General features: G+C 39.7%; 1 protein-coding gene across 1 annotated transcript in view; it reads right to left on the bottom strand.

Moving 5' to 3' along the window:
- Positions 1-306: 306 nt before the first annotated feature.
- INO80D (INO80 complex subunit D) overlaps positions 307-20422 on the bottom strand; it is a 33850-nt gene continuing 13734 nt past the window's right edge. The window contains exons 5-12 of the mRNA XM_074145054.1: positions 17751-18499; positions 14572-14680; positions 8787-9011; positions 6687-6796; positions 4681-4814; positions 3009-3226; positions 2456-2613; positions 307-1475 (exon numbers count right to left, since the gene is read on the bottom strand). Coding sequence (XP_074001155.1) covers positions 307-1475; positions 2456-2613; positions 3009-3226; positions 4681-4814; positions 6687-6796; positions 8787-9011; positions 14572-14680; positions 17751-18499 — 2872 coding nt within the window. The remainder of the gene's footprint in view (positions 1476-2455; positions 2614-3008; positions 3227-4680; positions 4815-6686; positions 6797-8786; positions 9012-14571; positions 14681-17750; positions 18500-20422) is intronic.

The following is a 20422-nucleotide window of genomic DNA, read 5'->3' on the forward strand; positions in this document are numbered from 1 at the left end:
ATTTCTAGGTCTTACTGCTAAGATCAATTACATCCAGTAACTGTGCTGTATCCTTAAGGAATTATTGGGGAACGCTGAACCTGCCTGCAATAAATGAGCACCGGTGCGTAACAAGCACATGTGAACGCTACAGCAAGGTTCACAGAGGGCTAACCCTGGTCAGTACTGAAGCAGGGGTTTTCTTCTGAACCCCTTTATTAAAAAAAAAGGGAAGGAAGGACAGGAAAAAAAATAAAGAAAAAGGAAAAAAGGAAAGATAGAAAACACAGGTCCCCCATCTACCTGCACAGAGCCAGGCAGACAAGCTCAGCTGGAGGTGGTGAAGGGCGCAGATGCGTTATTGGTACTGGTAGCGGTGGCACCGGTCACTGCGAAGCCCGTGGGAGGAGCTATGGAGCTGTGGCTGGGCTGCAGGTCCTTGGGGATGCCACTGTGGGAGCTCAGCTGGTGCCCGAAGGCTGCGCTGAACTGAGGGAGCTGTTGTTTAGGGGAGGTGGAGGCCATGAGTTCAGCGGAGGCAGGACCCATGCCACTAAAACTGGTCTGCGGTAACCCCGGAAGCACACTGGAGCTGTTGGGGGTCACAGTGGCGAAGGCAGGCTGTGTGGTCTCTGAGTGCGAGGTGGTAGGTGGTGTGGACAGGGACGTGGACAGGAGGTGTCCATCTGCACCAAGAAGGTTGCTAAACGGAGAGGGGTCCCCAAGATTGACAGGAAGATTTCCCCAGTGAGTTCTGGGGTTGACCACCCCACTAAGTGGCACATCCAGCTGAGTTGGGAGCAAGTGCTGTGCCATCATGGGCATCTCTGCTGAGAAGGTAGCTGCCAAGTTATCACCAGAAAAGGATGTGGTGTGAGGGGATGTGATATGATCACTGTAGGGAGACGGCACATGCTCACTATCATAATGGCTTCCATGGGGTGAGGAGTGTGAATGGTCACTGCTGTATTGCTGTCGTGAGGTGATCAGGTCATCTGCCTTGCTCAGCAGCTGGGCAGGGTGGGGCCTCTGGGAGGCATGGCTGCCATCATGAAGTCCATGAAACTGTCCTGGGAAGGCTCTCTCCCCAAGGCCACTCTGGCTTATCAGAGTGGCAGAAGTAAGGCCGACGTTGGCTGGGGCTGAGAATTGCCCCTGGATCTGCCCTGCCAGGGGCGTAGGTGGGTTGGACAAGGTAGCAGAACGGAGCAAGTTCTCATCCAGCTCCAGACCGGAGAAATTATCATGTACTATACGCCCATTCAACAGCTCCCCCAGATCCGTGTTAACCTCTCGACTCAAAGACTGCATTCCTGGAGCTCCAGCACCTGTAGAGAACACCCCTATCCCTCTATCTGACAGCTCCTGAACTGGCACACCATCTGTCTGTGTAAGTACTCCAATGGTACTCAGGCACTCAAGAGAAGTTACAGCCTGTAGGGCCCGTTCCAGTTCTTCAGCCTCTTCTGTAGTCGGAAGGAGATCTCCATTTTTACCTGCAGAAACAGGGACACCAGAAGTTAGTGTGCTCCTCTCAGGTGAGCCTGGCACCGGCACTTTAAGGATGCAGATGTACAGATAGTTTGGTACAGAGCTGCACTGTACAATAACCTTCCAGAACGGCTTGCAATACACAGAGAATTTCATAATTTCATTCAGTGTTCACTAGGTAAGCAAGGGAAGAAAAATGAGAGATTACGCCTTCCTCTTCAATGGATCTCCCTCTCTCTGCCCTCCTCTTCCACATACTACAATACAAGATGCCTCCCAAACTTACTAGACCTAAAATAAAAATGCTTAAGTAAGATTTTCTGCAATGCTGCAATAACAGAAATATTCCATAAACTCCCTTCTACTTACCACATTACAGCCTGGACCTAAAATTTTTACAGTCAGTGTAATTTAGCTTAATTTCAACTCGAACAGTCTGATGTCACGACATATCAGAAAATGACCAAAGAAATCACATACTGCAACTCTGGGCTGTTCTGATTTCTTTGTTATATGTGATAGATACAAAGCTTTAGAATCCAGAAATTCAGGCACAGTTCTGATCAAAAGCTAGTTTCAAAAATGTATTTAAAGATTTTATTCTCACTCTCTTATCAAAAGCCAACATTGACTGTGAATCCAGCCCCACTCAATGGCAGAAAGATGCCATTACTGAGAACACGCTTGATTAAACTGCAACACTGACAGGCAGTAAAAATGTAAAATGAATTATTAAAATACTAAACCAATTAGGATTTTCAGAGCAGTAATTATAAGAGCAAGCAGAGAACTACACACACGAGTCTTCTAAAGTCTGCTTTACTTCAGAGCTCACAAACAACTGAGCAAATGCACACTTCCTTGTTTAGAATTTATTACCTCTGTAGGAAAGCAAGCAACCCCTCAAAATGCATTCTAGAAACACTCACTTCAGTTCACTGACTGTGTTCATGTTAGCATAAAATAAAATAAAATAAAATGGTACCTTCAAAGAAATCAAAATCTTGCAAGTCATCGGGCAGCCGCGGCAGAACATCAGAGAAGTCCTCCTGATTTAATTCCAAGTCATGTGGAATGTCTGTGATTTCATTGGCGATATCATCAGGCAGCTCATCGGCACTCAGCTCTGGTGTGGAGGGGCTCCTGGACAAAAAGTACCATTAGTTCCCAGTGTCCAACTCGGATTCCTCCAAATGACAACTACAAACACATATCCACCTATAATGTGTGTTTCCATCTCCCCCCTCATCACCTAGGAAATAAATGCTTTTAGGATGTTTCTTTAGGAGGCTTACACTTAGGCTGTTGATTCAATACATAAGATGGGGCATCAGGAACAAGACATTTTATCCATCAAACTCAATAACTGCTCAAATCTAAAATGACCTGCTCAAGTTTTTTTTCAACAGTCACATGGAGATGCATTTTCTAGCCCCACTCCAGATGCTGATGAGCACAGCAACTCCACACCTTTCTACAGTGCTCATTGATAACGTTCAAACTAGCAGTGAGCAAACTGGGGCAGGGCTACTACTGACCGTATGTGGGGCATCTCTACTGGCAGTGAGACACTGGCAGGCATGGTGAGGTTCCCTTGGGGCACTGCAGGAGGAATGGGTTTCTGGGGCCGGCGTGGGCCTCGCCTTCTCTTCTTCTTGTGTTTTTTGGTAAGTGCAGGTGGCTTCGTTTTTTTCCTGGGTTTCCTCTGCTGCTGGTGCTGAACTTTACGGGAACTGTCCCCTCTCAAGAAATTGTCCTTTGGGAATAAGAAAATAGCAATGGGACCATATTAAGAACAAGTATTACTTTCCTTGCTTTTTTTCCTGGTCATTCCGCAGACATTCACATGTAATGCAAGAGAGACTGCTAACTTACACCCAGGCAAGGTTATGAAAATTAAGCTGTTTCCTTCCTCATTGACCCCAATAGCAAAAATACATAGACCAAATTATGAGGTATGCTTAATAGGAGACTGTGCAGTGTCACTTTAAAAATCATCATAGCAAACCCTAACTAAATCAGTGCAAGACCATATCCTTTGGCAACATTCCTGTAAGTATTAAAGAAAGAAAACTGTTGTGAAGTGGTGATAATGGGGATAGCGTGCAGCAGCTGAACCCAGCATCCTCAAGTGCCCACTGCCATAAAAGAATGACAACTCTGAGAAAACGGAATTAATACTGTAGGTCTAGGGTAAGGATGTGGGTAAACAACTAAGGCCTCATTGCTTTTGAAGAGCAATCATCAAACAATTAAAAAATAAATCAAACCATCATCAGTTTTCAGTTGCCATCATACTGAGAATGACAGATGATTGTATAAGCTACAGAAGTAAACCTTGAGACACACACTGAAGATTGCTTGGGAGAGGGGGAAAATCCCATACAAATCTCTGTAGCGCAGACCCTCACATTTTAATCCAGGAAACTCCATAATTCACAAGTATTGGAAAGGCTGGAGAAAAACAGTAACAATAAACCCACAACAACCCAACAACAGAACAACAACAAAAAAAATGCAGTTTTACGCCTAATGCCTTTAAGGAGGGCAAGACAAAAGTGGGTTTGTGAATTATCCTAGAAGTTTTGTTCTGGAAGATGGAAGGCATAAAGGAGAGCAGAGGACATTATCTTAATTTTTGCATTCTCTCAACTTGTAGTAGGCCACTGCTTTTCCTCTGGGATCCACAGATCCCTGAAGGACGTTAAAGATAAATTCTAATAGTCATCAAAAGGTAAATAAAGTAGCAAAACCATTATTTGTATGCTTGTAACTGCTATCTACACTTCCTCTAGAAAATATTTTGGGCCCCACGCACTGAGACTGTTTGAGATGCAGTGTTCTTACCATACCACACACATACTATATTTAGATGCAAGGACCAGGAGTTACCCCAAATAAAATGACCACAGGATCTCTCACAAAGATTTTCTCTTTCTTGATTCAAGAGAGCAACCAAATTTCTTCCAGTGAAGGAAATTCTCATGCACCCTTTACTGTATCCTCAAAATTATGTAAAAGATTTTCACAACATACTTTATATAATTCAGAATGTTTGGCATGTTTTACCCTCTTAAGAAAAATAAAAGGAAACAAGCTCTTAAATTTGTAAACTTGCTAGTTGTCAAGCAAGAGTTCATAGAAAGACTAGCATTAAAACTCCTGATCATCTCAATACACAAATAATTACAGTTTGGGGTTTGTACTTACCATTTTTTTGGCATGTTCTTCACACAGAGGTGTCTGATGTGTAATGTCAAAAACTGGCACAGAGCACTGTTGACCATCTGCAAACTTGGCTGTGCAACTTGAGAAGAGCTGCTGAGAACGGTTCAATAAGATATCTGTACATTTCTGCATCAGGAATAACACACAAAACAATGATGGAGGAACGCCCTTTGATTTATCAATCTGATGAAGATCAGAGCCTTCAACACTATCTGTCCACAGATGCTATTTTTAATGAGTACCTCAACTTTCTTATTCAAGTTCAAAGCTAAGTAAGGCTTAAACCCAACTTTTAAAGTCAAAAACGGCATTCATGCAGAATCTCTAATGACTTTATTATATATTGAGATAGTTTTATGGAAGCAGCCATTTCACTAATGAGTTCTTAGCAAAAAGAAGCCTTTTCCTGGAGTCTTAATCAATAGATCAATAGTAGCAGTTGGAACAATGTAGTCAACAGGACTATTTCCTTACAGACTAATGACAATCCATACTGAAACATTAAAGAAAGAGTATTTCTTAATTCAATCTTTTAAGGTACATTCTTGGCATTTATCTTTAGAGCACAAAGAAGTTTCAAGATCCTTCCTGCTCCTCTGAAAAAAAGATGTGCAATCAGACAGAAAGGTCAAGTAAATCCAAACGTAAGCTTGCTGAGATTTCCTTCAGAAAAATCCCCTGCAGGAGTGAAAATGTTTCCAGACTTAGGGCAAATCAAACAGATATTTCATTGTGTTTTTTCAAACATTAGAAGCACTCCCATCTTGAACAGTTCTCAGACCTCAACATCACGATGTATGTTCAGAAAATGTTAAAACACAAAAGAAAGGACAAAGGAAATAGAAAACCTGCAGAACAGTCCACATGACAGACTTGGACAGATGGGTCAGAACCAAGATTCTGCTCGTTTTAGGAGAGACTGTTTCCATTGAGAAGAAAGTGCAGAGGGCACAAATGCAAAATCACTGGTCTTGAGTTCACCGCTCTATGAGCGCCAACAAGCAACTCAAACTTTAAAAAAATAGAAGAAAACCAGAATCATGAGGCAAATCCCAAACTCATCCGCACACCACAGTAGTCTCTCATAGAGAGGTTTTGAACTGGTCTGCAGACTACTTTTAAGGGGCCTGCAAAAATAAACCAAGAAAAATAAGGCACCTGCAAACCAAAAATATTGAAAAGGTGCTGCAGTCTGATAGCAACTGGAACACATAAGCTCTAGCCACTTAAAATACCAAAACCAAAACCTCCAACAAACGGAGTCACTCCAACAAAAGTGCCAACAATTCTTCAGCTAAAAACAAAAAAGACAAAGTCTGCAGAATTCTTAAGTATTCTATGTCAGAAGTCTGCCTGTTTATGGCCTTCAGAATCAAACCTCAAACCTAATGTGCTCCTTCCTTTCTGCGACCTTCATGCATTTACTCTTAAAATCCTTTTCAGGCTTTGCTTGAAATCCCCAGCACTGGGAATTCTTCCTCATCTAGAATTTGGATCCTGTGACTCCTTCTATTCTGCTTCTTTAAACAATGCAAAGTGTCAGATTTCCATCTTTCTAGTTAGTGTAAGCCATCTTTTTACACTATGGGTAAAAACTTGTTCCCATAAAACCTTCATAGGTGGTTAGTCTATTGGAACCTACCAAGAACTGTATGAAAGCCCTGAGGCTGAAAGTCATGTGGTTTCTACCAAGTCATTGGTGAAAAATAATCATTTTTGCAAAGGCTTCTTGCACCCACTAAATACAGCTTACAAAGCAAACCAATATGACTGTGATACCAGTGGCAAACTACTAATCTTCATGGTCTACAGACTCAAATAACACAGACAAATTAAAAAGTAAAGTAGTTGACGATACCCTAACAAATAGGTATTTCTTTGTGAAAACATATTTGTCAATGCAAAAAATCTAACAAACAAGCAAAAACCCCTAAAACAGAACAGCTTCCATGCCTGAATGCAAGTCCCAAACAGAGCTAAGAGGATACGCTGAAAACAATGCCTGGTGAATGGAAGGGCCTTGTTAGTGCACTGTTCTCCCTTTGAAGTCCCACTACAGGTTGTTGGTTCTGCATCTCTCTGCCTCGCTTGGCTTGTGCTGAAAAAACAAAACAAAACAAAACATAAAAGAGTTTAGAAACAAAACCCCAGTCTCGGGTGGTTACCTACACACATCTCTTGCACTGAATGCGGCACAGTGGATGAAAAATAACACACGTGTGTGTGTCATGATCCAGATGGGTGCACACTACTGCCACACTCTACACGGGGATACAGAATAGATGTCAATGACAGGTGAAGGTGTGACTGAAGTAACAGGATTATCGTTTATTTCACTGGGCTTAATTGTAATGAGAGGTGCTGTGTGCTACTACCATGTAAATATTACAACACGCTGCAACAGAGCCAAGGACAGCAGTAGGTGAGTGTCAACACAGGTGACCCTTAAAATGAAGTCAGTCTTTAGAATACAATGTATTGGGCACATCTACATGGGCAGTCAAACGCACTTCCAAGCCTGTTCATAAATCAAAACATGCCGAGCATCCCCAGAGCTTACATGCAAGCATGTGCTCAGACAAACTTAGACTGAGCTCTGGAGTGGCAGAGCCTGAGCGTGCTCAACATGGGTAAAAGCTCTCCATCAACGTGCTACAGCCCAATCCACCAGCAGGTGCCCGGAGCCAAGTGCTTCCTCAGCACAGCCTCAATGTTTTGAGCCTGAGCTGCAAGCAGACCAGGCAGCAGTGTGGATGAGTACTGCAAGCATTACACAGCTCGCTCGGTGTCAGGCTGCTCTCGAGGCATTTATCACCTTCATGTAGATAAAGCTGGCGATTCCAGGGCCACTCTACACGTTGTTTTCTAGGTTGACAAAAGGCTGGCTGTAGCCTGACTGTTTTCCTTCAGCCATTTCTGTCATCAACTGCACTTTGACTGAGCAAAGTTTTAGTTAGCAATATCACTCCTGTGAAAAATTTCTAACTGAAAAGACTCTGTGGTTACCTATATTAACCAGAGCAGCGATGACAGGCGTACCTGGCTCTGCCAGTCTACCAAAACAACACAATCTTTTTTCGCGTAATAAAGGCAAGTGTAATGAAAAAAATTAGCAAGAGCTTGACAGTTCTGGCAAGGTTTTGCTGAGACATTTACCCAGTTCTGTAAACTGCTAATGTACATTACACTTCTGAGCAGCTCTTCAGCATCATTTCCTCAACAATAAACCCTTCAACTGTCATGAACCACAGCCCACTGTTCAGAAACAAAAGCATCCCATAGTCCAGAATATATGCTTAATACCCTACTCCAGCCTGCCTCTCATGTTAGTCCCCCCTACCCCCAGTCACACATCCTGTAAAACTAAACCACAACTGCAAAAGGATGGTGCTGATACCCCAGACATAACGCCAGGGTTCAGACTTACTCTGTTTCTGCACAAATATGAATCAACCAATTCTCAGTATGCTGAGAGCTGGAGGGATGTTGACATTATCCAGAAAGAATTCCCACTGAAGGTAACCTTCAGAGTTGTTAGAAGATATTTATTTTGTTGCCAAGTTTCATTTAATGTTAGATTGAGTTAAATCTAACAAAAAGCACAAGCTTAAGTTTGATTTGCTGGGAAGAAAATTAAGAGGAAAGAGACTTTCAAAAAAAGCTGTCTGAAAAACGAAATCTGAATTGAAGGAGTGAACTAAAGACCAGACGGCACACCTTCTAAAGAACTGGGCTTAAGTAAAGTACCAGATATTTGAAGGCAGTCAAAATACATAGATTAATTAATAAGCATAAATTTTAGCAGGCCACTAACTTCTTTTGTGACATTTAAGAAATTGGGCCCAGATACTGCTGAACAAACAATCCACATTTTAAAACACAAAGCTGGAGAATGCTTGTCTTCACGGCAAACACTGTATGCCGTGTTTACTCTACTCCACTGAGTAGAACAGGCATTTATGTGTCATGGTTTTTCGTCCTTGTGCATGCCTACCAGTTCCAGAGTTCAGCACTTCAGCTGATGGATACTCTGCCCATCTCCACCCTGTCTAGACCCCAGGTTACTGCAGTCACAGGGGAAGGCTAACCTGGTATGAGCACACGTAGCTCTTCGGAGTTCTTGTATCAGTTGCCCAGCACGCTCCGGCTCTCTGCTGGCCGCCTGCAGCAAGGCTTTCCGGAGTGTATGCCGGCATTTCTTCTGACGAGATTCTGCCCGCTCCAGGCGGCAGAGGTGCTTGTATTTCTGCTGAAAGTAAGTGCAAAGTCTGGTCACCCTGGAACTCCTGTCATCTGCATTGTCATCATCGGACCTGAAGAAGGGAAAATAAAAACAAATGGGCTTTAAGTAAATTTTTTTTTTTCCAAGGAAAACAATTTGTCATTTTAATAGAATTTTTAAGTTGGCATCCATCTTCTAGCCCCACAAACATCCAAAGGCTGAAATCAGGCAGGGATGCTGGTGAAATGGTAAGTGCAGGATCTCTTTGGAATTCTAAAGGTACTTACCCTTCTTAGTATGTCATTATTAGAGATTACATCAATTTATCATCCATTCTGACACATTTAAATGTCTGGAGCCTGCTGTTCAAAAACAATCTATACTGTTAACCTTTATTTACTGTAAATGTCTCAGCAAATGAGACAAACTCTTAAATCAAAGCACAATTAATGGAGAAGACAGGGGTGGGGAACTATGTTGTGGAAATTTATTGAAGAAAGGTCATGCTCGAGAAGATGGTCAAATTCTAACAAGTACCAAAACTGCTGACCTTTTCCAATTCCTCTTACTCTGCCAGGTGGTGTTTCCTTCCTAAACCAAAATGCGCACTCACACAGCTAGCAGTTGATACTGCTTTCCGCTTGCTGCAGAGTTAAAGTTGAGTTACAGTACAGCCATGGAGAAAAATTCACATTTAAGCCCAAGGGCACTGAAGGAAAAAAATCAGATCAGGGCTAAGCAATGACCAGATGAAGGACTGACCCAATTCTTTGTTTGCTTAAGAAAGTTTTTTCCCATTTATCTTGACTTTCTGAATGTCCAGGCACATATCAACAAGACCATCAAACCATGTCAACACATTCAGTTAAATAAAGTAAAAATCATGAGGCATAATAAAATCATCGCTGGGACTTGTTAAAACAACAAGGTTCATGAAGCTACCCAGACGTCCTCCACAAGCACTAGTTTGCAGAATTATTTTTTTTTTGTTCGTGGAGCAACAAAGAGCGCGCACTGAATCTAAGCAAAGCAGACTTTGTTCAGTTTTTCCTTTAAGCTTTTCCTTATAGAACAGAGAAACTTTTTGCTAACTTTTCTACCTGTAAAACAAAGGAAGGGCAGGGGAAGAAAAAAGTCCAAACAAATGAAGCAAATCAAAAGCTCCCAAGGTTCAGACTGCAGAGCTTGGCCAGCAAGACCGAATGAGCTGACATCCAAACCTGCACACAGCAAAGTGGACCACAATTATCTGACGATAGAAGAGATGTGAAATACTGGCCATGATATTTACTAAATAAAGTAAGATCCAGAAATGCAGGCAGAATAGCTGTCCCTGAAAGACAGTATGACTAAGACCTACTTTCCTTTCTGGAAAATCTTATTCCATTTACACGCAGGCTAAATTTAAGAGATTGCATCTATCTCCACTAAGGCTGCCCACAAAACTCCACAGGAGCAAACACTGCCTTGACACAAATGCACTTCTTTTTTTAAAAAGTTTTATGTAAAATCAACCATACTATGTATTTTGTTTGTTAAAACAGATTACAGATTATTTTCTAGAAGCACAAATTACAAATAATTAACCTCTGCAATTAAATACTTAGCAGCACATACAACCTGTTAAAAATATTTAACATACATAATGTTTAAAATATTTTCATATTAAAAATGAAAAGAAAATACACTTTTAAGATCCATTAGAAAAGAATGTCTACTGGGAAAAACTAACTGTTTAGAAAAATTTAATTGTGTGCTATTTAATATGGATTTTCCTTTTCCCAATGAATTAATAGAAAACAGGAACACATGGATGGGATCAGTTAGATATAGGGAGGTCTAAGGTCTTAGATATTTCATTACTGCTCTGGGCCAAGATTTTCGAACAAAATTGCAGACATACTAATTTAATTTTAAATATGGTTACAAATTAACTTTAAGAAAAAACAGGAATATTCCTTAGGGGAAAGAAAGTGTTTCCTTTGGGTGGAAAGAGTGTTTTTAAATGCAAATGCCTCTATATTTGAGACTTTTTACTTCCCTCGCATTGAAACAGACAGAACAAAGTCATCACATGTTAAAATATTTTGTACTGCAGTTTATGAGATCATTTTAAAAAAGTAGATGAAGACTTACATAGAAGACATATAAAGAAATCATGCCTGCAATGGACAAGGACTTAATTTTGAGGAAAACAGTTTCTAAAAGCTTATTCAGAATTTTTTTTAATAATACTGTTTACAGTCCAGTAAGATTAACCAAAACATATTTATAAATTCAAAGAAACCTAAAAATATCACAATAATACCTCTTTTTTTTTTTTTTCCCCTTCTAGGCAAGTACTGAAACTGAAAGGTACTTGTATTGTTTTCCTTTCATAAACAAGTTTACCAACTTCTATTTAGTTTATTTTCTTAAGCTGCATATATAACTTCTGAAGTTCAACTGAATATGTGGCATTTCATTTTTTAAAAGATTTCTGAAAGTGCATGCAAACTACTTGATAATCCAAAATGCTTCTTCCCAATGTTTCCCTTTAAGATTCTCATGTGTAAACATCTGGGAATTACTGTCGAGTGTTCATGAAGAAAACAAAGGCAACACAAAGCAGCAGAAAGGAAGAGCAAAAGGCACCATCAGGGAACCAGGAGAACATGATCTCTGCTCTGAAACACACCAGCAACTGTACTTCAAAAACCCTCTGTAAGGAGGGATTTGAAGAACCTTCCTTTCTTCCTTTTAGTTCTTCAAGTTATTGGGAGTTATTAAAACCAACTTTGACAATAGTGTTGATATTTGCTCCTTTGAGTGAGCTGGTATGAGAAGGGACTCGAATCCTCATACTCCCTTTTCAAAATCGCTACTTGAAACGCTCACTTTTATCTATATTTCAGTGTAGGAAGTGAAAAACTACTTTGTTTTCAAGTCATTTGTTTTCCAGTACTTTCTAAACTACAAGATGCAGTAATCAAATTATCTGGGGGGGAGCTTCACTGATCTGCGTTGAGGGAACAGCCCCTGCTTTGCCTCCAAATCTCTGCTCCCACAAGGAATTCCTCCCACCCCAGCAGCCTTCCCTGCCAGCCGCCCTCCTTGCACTGTGGCTGGTGCCAACTCCTGCATGACTATTTGCCTCCAAGTGCTGCATCCTGGAACCCTGCGACCACAGGAACATGATTTTTCAAAATCAAAGGACAGAATAATAAAAGCAAACATTTGGCCTGTGTTTCCACAGATGACTGTAACAATATGAATTTTACAAATTAAAAGGCCAGAAGGCAAATGAACTCAAAAATGTATTACTGTTAAGACATTAATTTTAAGCCAATCTGGTGAATTTTTTAGAATTTAAGAGCAGCTAGGGTATCACACAAGAAGCTCAACAGAAAGTTAGAGGATACTCCCACAATCACACAACCAGAAATGCTGGGAAAAAGCTGTCCAGTAATGCAGAAATTAACTGATCGCTTTCTTTTACAGATCTGCTGTGAGAAGCATCCCTCCCACTGTCTTCCATAGAGTCAAATGGAAAAGGTCAGGATGGAGGTAGCTGGTGGAGAGTTATCCGTTTCACACAGGGACCGCAAGGTCAGACACAAATGAACAGGGAAAAAAATACCTTTAATTTTACTATGGAAAACAGTAAATAAATTCCCATAGGTTTAGATATGTCTTTTCAGCATTCAAGGTTTTGGAAACAATCTGCATTGGTATTCTGGTTAAAGCAACCTCCAAAATTCAGAGCCTTAACAAGTCATTGGCTGACTGAGTTAGGAGTCACCAGTGTACATCACCAGATCAGCAAGACAGAGTCATTTTGACAAATCAAATCACCTAAGAAATAGTCTGAACTGATTCATCTTCAGCAGCAGAGAGACCACATTGCAAAAGTATCGAAGTGAAACATTTCAGGTAATAAAAACCTCTGCAGAAGCTTGCAGAATAGGAATTAGAGTTTTAGAAGGCTGACATCAAGCATATTTACCAATGTTTATACATAAACAAAATTAGGAAAGTTGTTGAGGAGTTAACACTGGGCAAGCTGACAGAAGTACAAAAGCAGCCAGTACCATACAAAAATGTATCCATCATGATTAGTTAAGACAGTGTTTAATTCAAGTGCATAAAATGCTAGAATGGAACAGAAGATGTCAAGACAAGGTATTATTTTCCCTCACTATGTGAAAAGAGTAGGAAGAATCCAAAGGAAGTTAAGACAAATAGAAGACAAAATACAGAGAGATGACCTTTATAAGATGTCAAAAGATGGGGATCTATGAAAGAACCAGATCAAATGTCAAAGAGAGAACAGTGTAAGAGAATTTATTTAATAGATATATCTGCTTTGAAAATTATGTATGATTTAAAACCCTGAAAGTCTGTTCATGTTTTCCCAAGACAGTTTATTTAAAAGTTGCCTTTTAAGTTAAAACTGATGTTTGTGAAAGCTTACTCTCTCTCTGACTACTGATGCCCTAAAAAACAATGGTCATTCATAACAAAAAAAAGCCTTTCTTTTAAAAAACACTGCTACTAAGCTTTGATTCACTGAAGGTTCTCAGTACTTAGTATCCTCAATCTGTCCTGATGACAGAGATACAGCTTTGTTGCTCACCCTACAACTGGACTCAATGATCTCAAAGGTCTTTTCCAACCTGATGATTCTACAACATCTAAATGACTCTATGACAATCTTTAGAGATGGTAAGAAGTTCTGGTAAATTTCAGAATTTCCACGTAACAGCACAAAAATGTTTCATTAACATCAATAATCTAACTGGGATATTTAAAAATTATACAAACGGTAGAGAGTTGTAGTATCAAAAAGTCCAGTTGCATAGCGAAAGACAATCACATTATAGAAACTACTATCTAACTTTACTGAGACCCCAATTTCCTTTCGTTATCAATATGCTTCAGTTTCATTACAATAGCATGCTTGGGATGCTTTGCTTTAACTTTGCACCTGAAAATTCATATTAATAGACATTTATCATACCCTACTGTTAAGTTCAGATTTATGACTTAGCTGTATATGAAGAACACTGTAAGACTTTTTGCACTAGCAGCTAAAACCTGCTCTGCTTATCCCTTCAATCACATCACTTCCTTTCAATGCTCTCAATGAGAGAGATTTATTCAACAGTTAATTATGAAAAGAAATGCCACGTCCTTAAAAAAAAAAAAAAAAAAATAAAATCACATAAATAATCCTGGACAATTGCCATAATGATTAATGATTAAAATGTAGCAAATTTACAAAGTTATTCACAAATAGTAGGAGGGACAAGAAACCAATAGCAAATCCCTTCATCTGGTTCTCATTCAGGAAATACCTCTACTCAGCAAGGCACACAAGTTCATAAATAAAACCCACTAAACTTAAGCTTATTTGCCTAAATTTAATTAAGTTCTTTCCTGATGCATCCTTCTGATAGCAGACTGCACAAAGGTCTCTAAGCTAGGTGGAAAATGGGACAGAAGGTGACAAGCTGTTTCATAGCTCTTACAAACAAACGAGTTCAAACAATCCTTTGTTTCAGCAAAGCACTTGAACGAGTGCTTAGGTTCCACCGACTCCACTTGAAGAGAAGTCATTTACATGATTTATTCCATCAAGGCCAGCATGAATACTTAAGAATCATACTCACTCATGTCTCTCATAGCCGAGGGTTTCTCGGATAGACCACGCAACCTGGTAAGGGGAGGTTTGCTCTGAATCCTCCAACTCTTCTCCACTGTCTTCAGACCAATCCAGCCCTAAGGGAATTGAAAACATGAAAGCTGGATGAATAGTGTATCCACCCCATATAACTCTCTGAGCAACCCATGGCACAAAAGATAAATGTGTAGTATAGTCACGAGCATAATTAAGTTTGATTAAATTATATAACATTCGCAATTACACAGGAAAAGTTACTATAACTGCTCCATTACAGTGTACAAATAGCACGCGCTGATTTTATTCAAATCCTTACTGGCTTCTTTATTCATAAGCAGTGACAGAAGAATCAACAGCTTTCTTGCCCACAGAAAAATAACACAAGCTTTCATACCAAGCACATGGAATCTTCAGAGGAAAGGTAAGAGAGAAGTCCCTGCCATGAAGAACTGACTGCCTGGCAATTTTTAATACTATATGATCTAAATAGGCCACTTTCATTTCTGTTTATGCTCTGACCCCTGCTCTGTGCCAAGACACAGGGAGAATAGGAAAACCTTAAGACAGAGTGGCAGGGACAGAGACAGATACACAGCTACACAGGATGTTCCTCTGCTCAGTCTCTAATCGCCTGCCAAATGCATACATTAGCATGAAATGAGAGCTAAAGAGAGAGATGCAAATACTCCTGCACTTTTACTAAGCAGCATCCTTTCGCTTAATGATGATGCGGTAGGATCAACTTATTGTGTGCACCAGCAGCCTTAGTTTGCCAAGCTAAAGACAACTGTTGAACAGGACAGCCAGGGACAGAGTCCAATAAGTTCTCAGGTATAACGTTTTATCTGGAGCTTTATCTTTTGCAGTTTTTCCTTCTCTCTCTCTCACATGCAGTGGAATTCTTGCCAGTTCCTTGCAGCAGGTGGGATAAAATCCCATAGCTGCATTTACAAGCCAGCATTAATACTTTTTCACTTTCTTGTGTGCTCCTTGAAAATGCAGCAGCAGTTGGGGTAGAGTTAAGGAACACTTTATTTTTGCTAAAAATAAACTAAAACTAAATTACTACATCTGAGATTATTCTGAAGTCAGACGCTTTGAATTTGGGAAATGCATCAGTACTTGGTCACCTACTTTCAGAGTTAGACACACACACTTGGAATACAGTCATCAGGAGCGTCTCCATCGTTTATAAGCAGCACTTTAAGACAAACCAGAAATATCAGAAACCCTATTTTTCAGGAACTTCAGCATCCTGCAAATTCTATTATTGGTTCCTATTTTTAAGACATGCATTTGAACTAAATTAAGATATCTTACATTTGACAAAATGCCAGAATTATACTTTCAACTTAAATGTGTTTTTTTTAACTCTTTCCCTTTCCATAAAAGAATGAAAAACCAACTGTCCACAGTTGATACCACGTAACAAATTATTTATGCAAAGTTTAAAAATAAAATCAGAGGTTGCGTTGTTTTGCTTCTAATGGGCACTGCATAAATGAAGGAATATAATCTAATCCAGATTCAGCTATACTCACACTGAAGACTCCAGTTACATTAATATCTGATTACATACACATATGCAGGTACACATAAAACTGGCTGCATCTTTTTAAAGATTCTGTGCAGTCATCTCTAGTGCTACTCTATCATAAGAGAAATCCTGAAATTCTCTGAAATAGCATAAGTGGCCTTTAATATTAAGGCATATTATGAACAAATAGCATATATACTTTCCACTCTCACATAATTAGTATATGAATTCCATTACTTTGCCAAATATAAAATGTTCAGATTGCATATACATACAGTTATGCATCTGCATAACTGTACATTTATGGGTCTAATCAGTTTTTTTACTATGCCTGTTTTTCAGAAAAATATATTCTCTTCAGTGCATACACCACTTGAGACTGTAAAACATTAAACACAGAAAGTGATCTTCCTACAGCCTTTCAAAACGCAGGTCACTTTCTAAGCTATTGGGGTCTCTGACACTCAGAAGTGCCTCTGGAGTTGCCATTACTCAAAAGACCTGCATGATATGCAGGACCATCAAAGCGGTTTTCTGAAGAACAACGTCCTTTGGAGACATGCTATCGGATGCTAATTATCTTCTGAACAAATAGTCAAGCTATCCCATGAGTGCCAAAGGGCATATCTTAACAGCAAATTAAAAAAAGGTTAATTAAAATAGCAAAAATTACAGATGTTTGCAATTAAATAAGATGTTATATGAAGAACGTCCAAATTTATTTGAAGTCTTTCAGTTTGTTTTTTTTTTAAATGTCATAAATGGCATTCCTGCTCTAATATTACCCACTGACTTCTGTTTCCCTTTTCCCTGTCAGTATTTCACTTGTTAGAAAAGTACAATCTAAAACGAAGTGGAAAAGTAAGGTAACTTTGGAGGGTGAGAGAGGTAATGAGGACAGCTAGGTGTACCTAGGTCTGTATTCATAATTAGACAAATAAGCCACAAAGTCAGCTGCCCTTTTAAAGCTTTATAGAGCACTACTGCCATAGCAGCCAGTTGGATATATCTACTTACATTTTCACAAGCAGCAATTGATTATTACGGTTTCTAGATAATAAGTAAGGAAGAGACCATTCCTGCACTGGTATAAGGACAAGACTCCACCCCTCCAATTACCTTCTGTAATGGTGCTGCCTTCCTGCTGTAATCTTTTGCTTTTGTTCATCTACATTCTGTACAAGCCCAGAATAGGCCCACTCAATATGTTCCAATTTTCCCAGTCAACTGGAAATATGGTTCTGCACAAAACGATGGGCCAGATTTCCAAACTTCTACTTGCACTCCTTTTGTAATGTGCACTTGTCACATATTTAACATTCAATCTAACCTTGTCCACTCAGGTAGGTACAGCCACCTTTACTACTCAAGTTGCAAACCTTCTGTATGATGTCTGTATCATCCAAGCGATGCTTTTTACACTTCAAATTGCCATAAACCGTATGTGATGGGTCCAGGCTTTCCCTTCAATAGAGAACAGGGCTGAAGAAAATACCAGGAGATTACCTAGTTCAGGGTTATTTTGTAAGGACCACACATGAATGCAGGACAGAGCTAGGAAGACATTCCCCTTTTGTCTTTTGGTTTCACGTTAAAAAACAAGCAGGCAGTCTATCCATTATTTTACCCACCTAAATGTGGAAACAGATCAGCGTCCAGCTGCTGTTTTCGAGTGCACAGTTTCACCAGTCTCTGTAGCCGGCTCATGCAGGATGAGTGCGGAGAGAAGGCTGTGGCTTTCATGAGGACCCGATCAGTCCTTGGAGGGTCTGTGACAGGAGCCCTAGCGGGTGGCAGGAGAGGCAGAGGTCTCTTGTTAGACAACTGCCGGGCTTGTGCTATAGTGTGTGTGGTGGGTGCCACTCCCTGCATTGGTAGGCTGGTGTTCGGAGGTTGAGGTGACTTGCAGACTATGCCCTGCGGTAGCCCTGTCGGCTTTAACGAAGCTGATGAAGGTGGCAGATGGGAGTGCTGCTGCTGCAGAGGCTGCTGCTGCAAAGGTGCAGGAAGGGGGCTAAAGTGCTCTTGGCGAACTTTTAAAATCTCTGTCTCTCTCTGGCGCTGCCGGTTTTGAGCCAACTTGCTCTGCAACTTTTTCCTCACTGTTGCCCCTTTCTTTAGGTCATCATCCTCCTCGTTGAAAGCAAAGGGGTCTTCTAATTCTGCTTCCAGGTAGTGGAGAGGAAGCCTAGCCCCTGGAGGGGAGAGGGACATCCCATCCAGTCCATTGGGCATCTTCAAGGCCAGGGTGGGCACTGTCAGACTGAAGGCCATAGCATCCATCTGATGCCTGACCTTTACCTCCTCTATGGGATCATTCTTTTTCTTCCTCTCCTTTTTCGGTATAAAGCCAAGTACCTGCAGGTGGCTGTTGCAGTACCTTTGAAAAGTAAAAGCAGTCAGTTATTAACTCAACTCTTTTAAGTAAAGTCTGAAGAAAACAGACATCACTAAAGGGAAATCCACACACCCCCATCTCATGCAAATTTATATTGAAACACAAGAGGTTTTATAAGAAGTGTAGACAACTGTTTCTAATACCACAGATAACTGTGGTGTTCCAACCTGTAATTTGTAATCTTAAAATATAAAAGTCTTCATTAATTATTCATAGGAGATTCACACACAACCATTCAAAATATTTACTCTCTAATAGGGTAAATAGTCACAAAACAATGCAAACAAAACAAATGGACTGTCTGATACATAAACCAGTAAGAACTCAAGCCATTAACTCTGATCATTTCAGAAGCTCCCAAGAAAAAGTACAATGAAGACTACTTCCTCTCATTCGGCAGTTCTTTCCCTGGAAGTAGTTAACATTTTCATCAACACACACATTATTATTATGAATTCCACTGTAGTAAGGGGCAGATTCTTATATAGACAACCTCACTAGAGATACCTGCTAAGAAGGGTCACTACTTGCACTTAATGAACAAGTAGCATAAATATTTAAGTTCTGTTTTAGTAGTTTAACATGATGAATTTTGTAGCCAGAGGATTAGCTGCATGTTCTTCAAACAAAAATCTAGTTTAAAAGAAATTCTCTGCTGCTAGAAAATGTTTACACTTTGCCAGGAATATGTACACATACAATCCACAAACATAGAATTTAAGATCTCCTAATATAAAAAAAGCTTTTAAAGTCATGTTATTAAACAAAAAAGACAAAAAAAAAAAGACAAAAAAAAGGAAAAAAGTCTTTGAAAGTTTGTCATGAAAATTAAAAGGAGAAAATTAAAAGAAAAAGAGTCACACTTCACAGCCACAGATAACATACTAAGAGGGAAATAATTAATTTTTGTCTGATTAAAACAAGCAGGTGAGAGAAAGGTAGGAACCAGGATCTGATCCTTTGCCTGTTTCACACAGGCAGGCCCTCCTGCCTCTGTAGAGTGCCACCAGCAATCAGACTTCTGCCCTTGCAGGAACCCCTCTATAACCTGCAGCTTATAGATGAAAACAAAGATGTGAGGAAAAAGTGATGTCTACATAAAGGTAGTAATGAACAAGCTAAGGTAACATCCATGAAGCCATTCATGGATATAAGGACAAGACAAGGAAATATACCATGAAGGTATAAAATCTGACCATTATGAATCTGAGAGTAGTAAGTTTTGTTGAACAAATAGGTTAAAATTAAATTATTACTGATCTTCATGAGGAGAAAATAACAGAAAAGCCCAAACCAAACCCCTCAAAAAGTTTAACGCTTCAGTTTAGTGACTTTCAAGTTGCTGTTCCACCGCTAAAGCAGCAATGTGTGAACTGCTCCTAAAGGGTCCATAAAAGGTAAAAAAGAAAAAGCAAATTCATGTATGCTCCTAAACGATCTCCATACATGTAGTTTCTCAAGAGATCCACACCCATAAGGATTCACAAATCAGAAAAGGCTGAAAAAGTACTGCTACTTACTATTGTTTAAATAATTTCTTCATTACATTAAGTTGTAAGTAATAAATAAATCTAAATGAGGCAAGCTGAAAGCCAGCGACATGTGGAGTCCTTATTAGAATACATTGGAATACTATAAATTCATTCTGAGAGATGCACTTCTAAAAATAAAATTATAACATGAGGACTCAATAAAGCTTCCCTTAAAGTCAACAGCACCATTCCCATAGTTAAGTACTTTTTAAATATTTTGTTTGAACAAGACTAATGAGATCAGTTAGAACAGCACTTTTAGTATGAGAGAAGAAAAAACAATAAACAGACAAAACAAACACAATTTTTCCCCCTCTTATTCCAATTAAAAAAAGAGTTTTGCTCAATGTGAATGCTTACTTTATATAGCTCA

The sequence above is a fragment of the Numenius arquata genome, chromosome 3 (genome assembly GCF_964106895.1).
Source record: "Numenius arquata chromosome 3, bNumArq3.hap1.1, whole genome shotgun sequence".
NCBI lineage: Eukaryota > Metazoa > Chordata > Aves > Charadriiformes > Scolopacidae > Numenius > Numenius arquata.